Source organism: Zea mays, chromosome 8 (genome assembly GCF_902167145.1).
Source record: "Zea mays cultivar B73 chromosome 8, Zm-B73-REFERENCE-NAM-5.0, whole genome shotgun sequence".
In the NCBI taxonomy this organism is placed as follows: Eukaryota; Viridiplantae; Streptophyta; class Magnoliopsida; order Poales; family Poaceae; genus Zea; species Zea mays.
The window spans coordinates 94,937,748-94,947,147 of record NC_050103.1 but is presented as its reverse complement, the minus strand read 5'-3'; the positions used below and the strand labels follow the sequence as shown (position 1 = coordinate 94,947,147).

At 43.0% G+C, this 9,400-nt stretch overlaps 1 protein-coding gene and 1 non-coding gene across 2 annotated transcripts; both read left to right on the top strand.

The window, feature by feature from the left end:
* The first annotated feature begins 5,070 nt into the window (after positions 1 to 5,070).
* On the top strand, positions 5,071 to 8,351 carry LOC100280639 (60S ribosomal protein L17). The gene is made up of 7 exons (NM_001374586.1): positions 5,071 to 5,208; positions 5,327 to 5,363; positions 5,451 to 5,491; positions 7,296 to 7,526; positions 7,607 to 7,709; positions 7,791 to 7,858; positions 7,954 to 8,351. The coding sequence occupies exons 1-7, from the start codon at positions 5,206 to 5,208 to the stop codon at positions 7,984 to 7,986; spliced, it is 516 nt and encodes a 171-aa protein (NP_001361515.1). The 5' UTR covers positions 5,071 to 5,205; the 3' UTR covers positions 7,987 to 8,351.
* LOC111590052 (small nucleolar RNA snoR74) lies at positions 6,986 to 7,132 on the top strand. Its single transcript, XR_004852342.1, has one exon. It is a non-coding gene; the product is annotated as a small nucleolar RNA snoR74 (small nucleolar RNA).
* Positions 8,352 to 9,400: the final 1,049 nt, after the last annotated feature.

Genomic DNA, 9,400 nt, shown 5'->3' with positions numbered 1-9,400 from the left:
TTTATTTTATTTACTTTCTGTGATCATAATTACTGTATTTTAAGTAGGCTAATCACTGTTCATGCTATGGGAAAATAGGAAGTTTAATTTAAAATTCCGTTATGCTATTGATTCACGTAGTTAATTGTTTACCCCGTGCAATGTTGATCAACTAGAAGTGATTAGGTTTCCATTAGTATATATAAATATGTATAACAGAATTATTTTGTTAAGAACCAATTGTGTCATTAGTGCATAAGATTTAACCCCCTGCGAGACCTTTCCCGTTTCTTTCTATCCACAACAAATGCGTTATCGAATGTCATACTTGATGCATATTCGCTTTATTTGTTATCTTGTATGGTGTACTGTTCTTTTGTATTAAATATGTGGATGTATGTATGTATGTTTGCGCTCGCATAGAGAACGATCCGGTCGAAGAGCCCGAGGAATTCGCAGGAGAAGCCCCTGAGCAGCAGTCGTTTGGTGGAGGCAAGTGTCCTTTGACCCATCTATGTCCTATTCATTCTTTAATTCACCTCCCGCTTTACACATTTATACCTAAGGATTGACTAGCTTTTGTTATCCATGTCCTTGTTTACCTATTTGGGTCGGATTATTACTACTTAGTCTGATGCTATTGCTCAACTCTAATCAATGAACATGATGTGATTATCTATGATACGCTGTTTTCCCGTTCTTCTTTATGATTATACTTGTGGTTTTCAAGGGGACTCGAGCGGTTTCTCGAGTGCCTCTCCGTAAGGACCTGTTCTATGGATGACCGCCCGGGAAAACAGTGCAACCATGAGGGTGGAATGGGGTGCCCTTAGCTGAATAATTAGAGGATCCGGGGTGTAGTTCACTTAGCCGTCGTGCCGTCAATGGGGCTCGGTGTATGCGGCTCGCTCTGCCAAGTTTGGGTTCGCCCCTTGGGGAGGAGTGCGGTGCATTTAGGAAACCTAACGGGTGGCTACAGCCCCGGGGAATCTTTGTAAAGGCTTCGTAGTGATGCCCTGCTGGATCACCTTGGTAGTGATCAATGGAGAGTCATGATCTCCGGGCAGAATGGGAATCACGGCTTGTGGGTAAAGTGCACAACCTCTGCAGAGTGTTATGAAACTGATATATCAGCCGTGCTCGCGGTTATGAGCGGCCAAGGGAGCTCCAATGATTAGTGGTACTTGATCAGAGACATTGTGGTACAGGTGGTTATGAGATTGATGGTTCTGGTTATGGTTATGATGCTGGTAAGTGGTATTCTTTCCGTTTGGAAAGGATACATTGGGTTAATAACTTGGGTTAATGCTAAAACTTGGCTTTCTACTAGTAAGTAATAACCTGACCAACTAAAAGCAACTGCTTGACTTATCCCCACATAAAGCTAGTCCACTACAGCCAAACAGGATACTTGCTGAGTATGTTGATGTGTACTCACCCTTGCTCTACACACCAAACCCCCCCCCAGGTTGTCAGCATTGCAACCACTGCTCAGGCGAAGATGAAGCTGTGGAAGGAGACTTCCAGGAGTTCCAAGATTACGACGAGTTCTAGGTGTGGGTTAGCGGCAACCCCCAGTCGGCTGCCTGTGAAGGCCGCGTTATCTACGTTTCTTTTCCGCACTTTGATTTATTGTAAGAACTATATGGACGTCTCGGACGTATGATGTAATCGACTATTTCCCTTATTAATACTATTTTGAGCACTGTGTGATGATGTCCATATTATGTAACTGCTGTGTACGTGAATAACTGATCCTGGCACGTACATGGTTCGCATTCGGTTTGCCTTCTAAAACCGGGTGTGACATGCATATACTGAAACATCCCTGCCATCCTCGCCTCCAAGTCCTCACGTTGCCTCCTCTCTTCTTCTAACCGAGTTTGTAATACTTCACCCTAATGTTACGATAAAGCAAAGAGAAAATATATAATAATCAATGAATGACGAATAGGTAAGGAATAAACTGGACTTCCTAGATGCGATGTTGTGAGCTGTCCTACCGAGGTCATAAGGCTGGGCTCGCGCTCGTGCTCCTTGCTCGCACTTGAGACAGAGTGGAAGTGGAGAACTAGTTGATTGTCCCGTCGGTAATCCAGTACCGCCCATGCCTCTTGCCTCCTCCGACCCTCATGAGGACATCTCCGTCGATGTCCTCGGTCCTCAGATTGTAATCTGGCCCATGGGCCTCCTTTGCCATGATTGAATAGTTTTTTTGGTTTAGGATGGCTCCATCAAGGTTTGCCAAAGCCTCCTGTACCCTGAATATAGAGTTTCAAACGGTCCTCTACGCTCTTCAGCAGCGTCCTCCAAATGGTCCTCTAAATTTAGAGGACGCTGCTGGATTCTCTATATATAGAGTTTCTTTAAACGGTCATCTATCATTTTGAATACTTTAAATAACTAAATAACCGGTTTAGCAAAACTAAAATATGTACAATACATTTGAGAGTATGATAAATATGTATGTATAAAAAATAAAAATAAAAATGTCTCTAATATAGGTATTTGCGTATAGGGGACGTGATTTAGATGACGTTGTTGGAGAAGAAGGAGATATAGAGGATGTAATCTTTTAGATGAGACTGTAAAGGACGGATATAGAGGATGGATATAGAGGACGTTGCTGGAGACAGCCTTACGGAAGACATCCATTGAAACGAATGGTACACTATTTTATGGGTTGCTCAAACCAGCGAAAAACTGACTGAAGAGGTCCACTTTGAGTCAGAGAAACTTGCCACATCTGAGATGCGGCCACCTCAGCTCCAGGGTCCAAGCTTCGACGGAGAAGCGCTCATGCACCGCTACTCGCTGTCCCGCTGTAGTTTAAATGCGCCCATCGATGGAGGCGGAGGCGGAGGCGGAGCTACGGTGTGGGAAGGAGACGAGAATTGTGGTATGGGAGGGGAAGCTGCAGTGTGGGAGGCGGAGGTGCGTGTGCGGGTGTAGAAAGAGAATATTTTCATGGCCACCCCGCCAAACGTACCGGCCAGCATATGGATATCCGTTTGGGTAAACTGTTGGACGAAGCGTCAGGTTACCCATAATTCTACGGAAAGGCAATCTACCCATCCCACCCCATATGAGTATGGGTAAACTGCTGGAGTTGGTCTTAAAAGCCTATTATTTTTAGCATGTACTTAGTACCATTTCTAGTAGTTTGAAACCAGAATGGTATGCTATTATGTGGTTTGCTCAGACCAACGCAAAAAACTAACTCAAAAGGTGTCTGAAAACTACATAGGTCTATGACATTAGAAATGGCGCTCATGATCTCACTATTTTACATTTTGATGACAACTTTCTTTGTTATACCTGTAGGTACGACATATATTTTTCATCCTGTATCGCTATCCTCTGGCTTGAACAAGCTAGCTTGTGGAAGTAACTACAGGTGCAGGGCGACCCAAAAGGGTGTCTTGATCATGAATCGAAAAACAACACCCAACAAGTAGGTGAACACGATACAAAAGTAGTTGTCGGTAGCAAAACAAACATGTATCCACGGAGGCCTAGTCGAGAGTCAGGTCACAAACGGCATCTATAGCAGCAATTCCATTACAACGGTGGCAGATGACAGAAAAAATCAATGAGGTCTGCAATGAAAAGATAGACCTGGTGATATCTCAGATATAGGTCTCCAATATACAAATGGAAGACGAAGAGGGTGGGGAACTAATATAGGGGGAGATTGGAAGAAGGCACCAATCTTTAGCCTGTACAGATGACCACGACCTACTTAGACGCACACAGAAGAATCGAGATACAAACCATATCCCATGCCATTTCTCTTGACAGAGAAGTACATCTTGAATGCAATCCCACCAGGCACGATGGATTTCATGAACGCGAGACACACACCTCGTTCTCCTTGAGGCTGAGGGTGTCGGCGAGGAAGGTGGTCGAATTGGCGTCTGCGCGTAGAGGAAGGTGGAGGCGTCACTTCTGGACGGTGCGGACGCAGTGGTTGTGACGGTGTCGCCTAAGACCCGCAGTCGTCGCCACCCCGCACCTGCGCTGACGGCGAGGAGCCATCACAAGACCGACCTACCAGCGCGAAGCTCGAGGCAGACCCGTCTTGTGCACACGGTGGATCGGCGCCATCGTGGGCGGTTCCTTCGGCGAATCGCTTGGATAGGGAGACATATTTTTGGTGACGATGGAGAGTGAAGAGGAAAAGGGAGATGAGAGAGAAGGTGAGAAGGGTAAGAACAGGCAACCTAGGTCTCGTGTTTTTTCTCACAACCGTGTTGTCACGCGTCAGGCTGTGACTGGTACAAGGGTACATGTGTTTCCTGGTTAGCCTTTTTGTCCCGTACTCACACGCTCTGCAGCTGTGGTTGGAAAAGTACACACGAAACTAGGGATAACAGCGGGTCGGATTCAGGTCGGGTATAACAAATATACGTCCGCGACCGTACCCGTGGGTATTAGACATACCCGTCCGCACTGTACCCGCGGGTTAAAAATTGTACCCGTCGGGTATCGGGCGGGTATCGGGTACCCGCAGGTATATATATATATATATATATATATATATATATATATATATATATATATATATATATATATATATATATATATATATATATATATATATATATATATATATATATATATATATATATATATATATATATATATCTAAAAACAATACCGAAATTTTCCAGAAAATATAATTATAACCAGCAAAAAATCTAGAAAACTTATGCGTACAGGGAACACTTCAAACAAGTCTTCATGAATTATGTGTCAACACAAGCATACAAAACATAATATGGAAACACTTCAAGTCTTTATGATACATACGCACTAGGTTTTTAGTTTTTACGGATATCCATGGGTAACCCGCGGACGACAAAAATATCCATAGGGGCAAGACCCGCGGGTACAAATTCGTACCTGAAATCGAACCCGCGGGTAAAATTGCCATCCCTACGCGAAACACTTAGAGCGCTCCAAAACCGAGCGTCTTTTAAGACTTTAGACAAGGAAGATATAAACTGGTTCTTTTTCCTTGGATGAACGTGGGCCAAGCTCGAGCGGCTCGGCCCATAACGAAGCCGCTAGGGTTTTTGCCCAGTAGTTGGCTTGCATAGTTGCATGTACACAATTTCTCGCGCTCCTACCGCCGCCGCTTCGTTCTCTAACCTTGGCTCCCGCTCCCTCCGCAGGAGCATCTCAACACCGCCTTGAGGACCCCCCAACTCGCCGGCTGCAGCCATGGTAAGATCTCCCTCCCCCTTACTCTCTCGCCTGTTGCATCTTCGCTGCCCTGCAGCCATGGATTTGGCGTCGCCCTTGCGAACTCCTGACGTGCAACGGGCCTTGTTTCTGGTTCCAGGTGAAATATTCGACGGAGCCAACCAACCCCACCAAGTGTAAGTTTTTCTACGGAGGGTATCCATATCCATTTGTGCATCTGCTGGCTTTCTGATTCGCGTGTGGTTCTCTTTATTTCGATGCAGCAACCAAGGCCATGGGCCGTGACCTACGTGTTCACTTCAAGGTGAGAGATTCCTACCTGCCTCCCGACCTAGATTCTGTTCAAGAGATCTCATGATATGTTTGTGTCCTACCTGCTTCCCGATCGAGATCCTATTCAAGAGATCTTATGATATGTCTGTGTCATTTTTTTTGCTGCGTTCGGTTATAGCCTGTTTCAAGAGATCTTATGATATGCTTTGTCATTTTTTTGCCGCGTTCGGTTATTGCCTTAGGCCTTATTCGTTTCCGTCGGATTGCACCCGGAATCGTTCCAGCTAATCAAAGTTTATATAAATTAGAGAAGCAATCCGTTTAGGAATCATTCCGACCCACCAATCCGACAGAAACGAACAAGGCCTTAGGGCGGGTTGTTTGTTGTGGAATTTAAATTCCACACCAAATCACTCTTAACACCATATGGATTAAGGTGGATACGTGGGCATCCAAACAACGCCTTAGTCTTTAGATACTGTACATCTTGAAGTTCCTCTTTACCCTAAGTAGTGTATGCCGTTTGACTCATGGTATCACCGATCATGTGTCACCAATTTTTTATTGTTGTTATTCCTTTCAGTAATGCTGTTTACGGTTGGCTTCGTTGTTCTTATGTAGATGCTTTTGGAAGCATGAGACTGAATTCACCAAACTAATGCTGTGTTCCCTCCCACAAAAGGATGCAATTCACACTTTCCATGGAGTAAAATGATTTGAAGTTTGATGGATGTTAAATAAAAAAGTACTTACATAAGTTACATTTATAATACAAGATAAGTACCATTAAATTAATCATTAAATATATTTTTGTGGTATTAGAGACATAAATGTTAATACTATTCACTATAAATTTAGTCAAATTTGAGTTAGTTTGATTTGCACAAATTCCAGCCCTCCTTGAATTACATCTACTTGAGTTTCTTCTTTTAGTGAATCTCTCTAACTGCAACATCTTATTTGTAAGGCAGTAAGGCACCAGGTACCAAAAGAATGTACTTGCATATCCTGGTAACCTTTAGAATGCTAAACTTCATTGTTATTGGTTGGACCAGGTTTCACGACATGATTCCAATTAGATTAGTATAAGTGATGTCTACTTGAGTTTTTTCTTTTAGTGAGTCTGTAATTATGGCAGCATAAGGCACCTGGCGGCTGGCGCCAAAATAATGTGCTCACATATACATATACTGGTAAACCTTTAGAATGCCAGATTTGTTTTTACTGGGTGGACCAGGTGTAGCAACTTGGTTCCAATTAGATTAGTAAGTAATGCCATTTTGTTTGTTTATTTGGTGAATTATCTGTTGCTTCTGTGTAAGCTATGCTGTGGTTGAATTGCATGCATTTCCTGTGGTATATATGCTGTCAAATGAACTGTCTGATATTGAAGTAAATGGTTATGTTTGTGTGCTGAAGGAAAATTAGACTTTATTGAAGTTTTCTCATTGATAACTTCATTAAGCGCAGTTGCACAGTGCTCTACTGTTCGTAGTGTTGGTCTCTGTAGTTGAATATCTTAAGGAAAAAAACACGATGTTGTGGTATATACTGGCAGAGTATCCCTCTAAACTTTAGGAACACCATGATCATTGTTATTGGGTGAACCGTTGATTTTGTCCATGTGTTGGAAAATTCTATGTCAATTGGTTCTGTAAATGATGGCACATTCGAATTTTCACATATTTCTTAGCTGGGGTGTGATAATGATTGTGATAATTTCTGTGTTCATTCATATGATGGCACACAATATTGTTCAGTTGCTGACGCCATTCGTTCTTTGATATGATGTTGACATATTTTGGTGTTTGTTAATGCTCCTGTCATACTTGTAGAACACCCGTGAGACAGCTTTTGCCCTTAGGAAGTTGTCACTCACCAAGGCCAAAAGGTACCTTGAGGATGTGATTGCCCACAAGCAGGCCATCCCGTTCCGCAGGTATTGTGGCGGTGTTGGACGTACCGCTCAGGCTAAGTCTCGTCACTCAAATGGGCAGGGACGCTGGCCTGTCAAATCTGCTAGATTCATTCTAGACCTTCTCAAGAATGCTGAGAGCAATGCTGAGGTTTACAATTATACTGTCCCTGTCAGACCTATCTTTGCTTCTGTAATGTTATGCTAATTATGTGAGTTTCTCTGCTGCAGGTAAAAGGTCTTGATGTCGATACCCTCTATGTGTCACACATTCAAGTGAACCAGGCTCAGAAGCAGCGGCGCAGGACCTACCGCGCTCATGGGCGCATCAACCGTAAGTCAGTCTGAAGTTGAAGTTCGCTATGCTATGAACAGGTTACTATTTGCAGCTTAAGATCCTACCTACCTGGTGCAGCTTACATGTCCTCCCCGTGCCACATCGAACTCATCTTGTCAGAGAAGGAAGAGCCCGTGAAGAAAGAGGTATTTGGTTTTGTACACTGTTTGCACCTGATTATCTGACTGAAAGCGTGGGATTAATGTTGTTGTGCTATTGTGGTCATTCGTTTCCTCGTCAGGCTGAGTCTCAGATCGCAACCAGGAATGCTTAGAGAATGGGAACATACCTTCTATGATTGGCTGAGTGAAGATTTTGGCTGATTATTTGTCGTCCCATATTGTTTACCTGAGTATTGTTTGCAAGTGCTTTATCACATGGATCACAGCCTGGAATTCACTGGCCCTGAGAATTGTCTCTGGATTGTTTCATTTTTATGCCCATGGTATGCCAATGCTCATGTTCAGTTGCCTTGGTTGATGACGCTTGTCCCAAACTCCCAAACTTAAGGCTTTGGTTGTTGCATCCTGTAAAACGGTACGCCCTTGGCCGCACCTGTTTTGGACATATTGGGCGATTGTATGTTCTGAAGCAATTTGGGCTGTATTATAACGTTTCTCTATTGATTTATGAGTTAAATGCACGAGCGGTCGATCCTTAAAAATGTATATTTTTTTACATAAATTTTGAAATATAGTTACTGCATAAATTTGTTAAGAGATGCAGCGCATGTTAATGCTAGCAACATGGGACGTTTTTATTTGCTGGTGTGGTATTGCCAACATGATTTTTATTTTATATTTAACTTAGTCTTGACAATAACTACTATCGTAGTTATTTATTACTCAACGGTAGCATTGTGTGCTCAACAATAGTATGGCGAGGGGAGCTCTACAATAGTGAGGCCAGGCCGGGGGAGCTCTGCGACAGGGAGACAATGGGAGCCGTGACGTTCACGGGCAATAGAAGGCCAACATTTAGGGCTTTTGGTTAGGATTGGATTGGAGATTAAATTCCTTACGAGTTAAAATTAAATAGAAAGATATTTGATCTCCATCAATAATCTTCAGTTTTAACGCAATTGAACAAGGCCTTAAGGGGCTGATTGGTTCTCTATCTTGACCTTGAGCCATCCTAGCTTATTGTCCGATTTATGAAACGATGTCTCCTCAAATAGACACCTCTACGTGGTAATCTCTTCTACAACAAGACATCTTTTTACGAAACATGATTAGAGAGATTAGGTAGTTAATTATATAATCAAAGGACGTGTCCTTTGGCATAGTGCATGAACGGTTGCCTCTTAGCAATTGACACACGTTAACTATACCTCTTTGTCGGTGTTAAGTACCATCAACATGCTATTGGGGTGGCCCCGTAGTGCTTTTCTAAGGAAGGCGAAAAGAGGTATAGTTGTAATACAGGAAAATGGCTCTGGCTCTAGGATAAGCCATTTCTGCCAAACAATTTAAGAAATGGCTTCAACTCTACCAGAAAATTTGTTTTTAACGAAAAATCAGAGCTAAAGCTGTTTTTGCCAAGTTAGAGCCCTGCCAAACGGGCCCTAAGTGTAGTTGTAAACCGGTAACTGATCTAAAAACGGTTCCCCTGTTTTGTTATCGACATGCAAACTATCTGATCCTTACAATGGGCGGGGCAACAAGGTTTTATTTGTGACATTGATATGA

What these genes read in the sequence shown, in the direction of transcription:
- LOC100280639 (NM_001374586.1), top strand. An exon ending in GCCAACCAACCCCACCAAGT is followed by an intron (nt 5,364 to 5,450) that starts GTAAGTTTTTCT and finishes ATTTCGATGCAG; the next exon opens with CAACCAAGGCCATGGGCCGT. An exon ending in CGCTCATGGGCGCATCAACC is followed by an intron (nt 7,710 to 7,790) that starts GTAAGTCAGTCT and finishes TACCTGGTGCAG; the next exon opens with CTTACATGTCCTCCCCGTGC.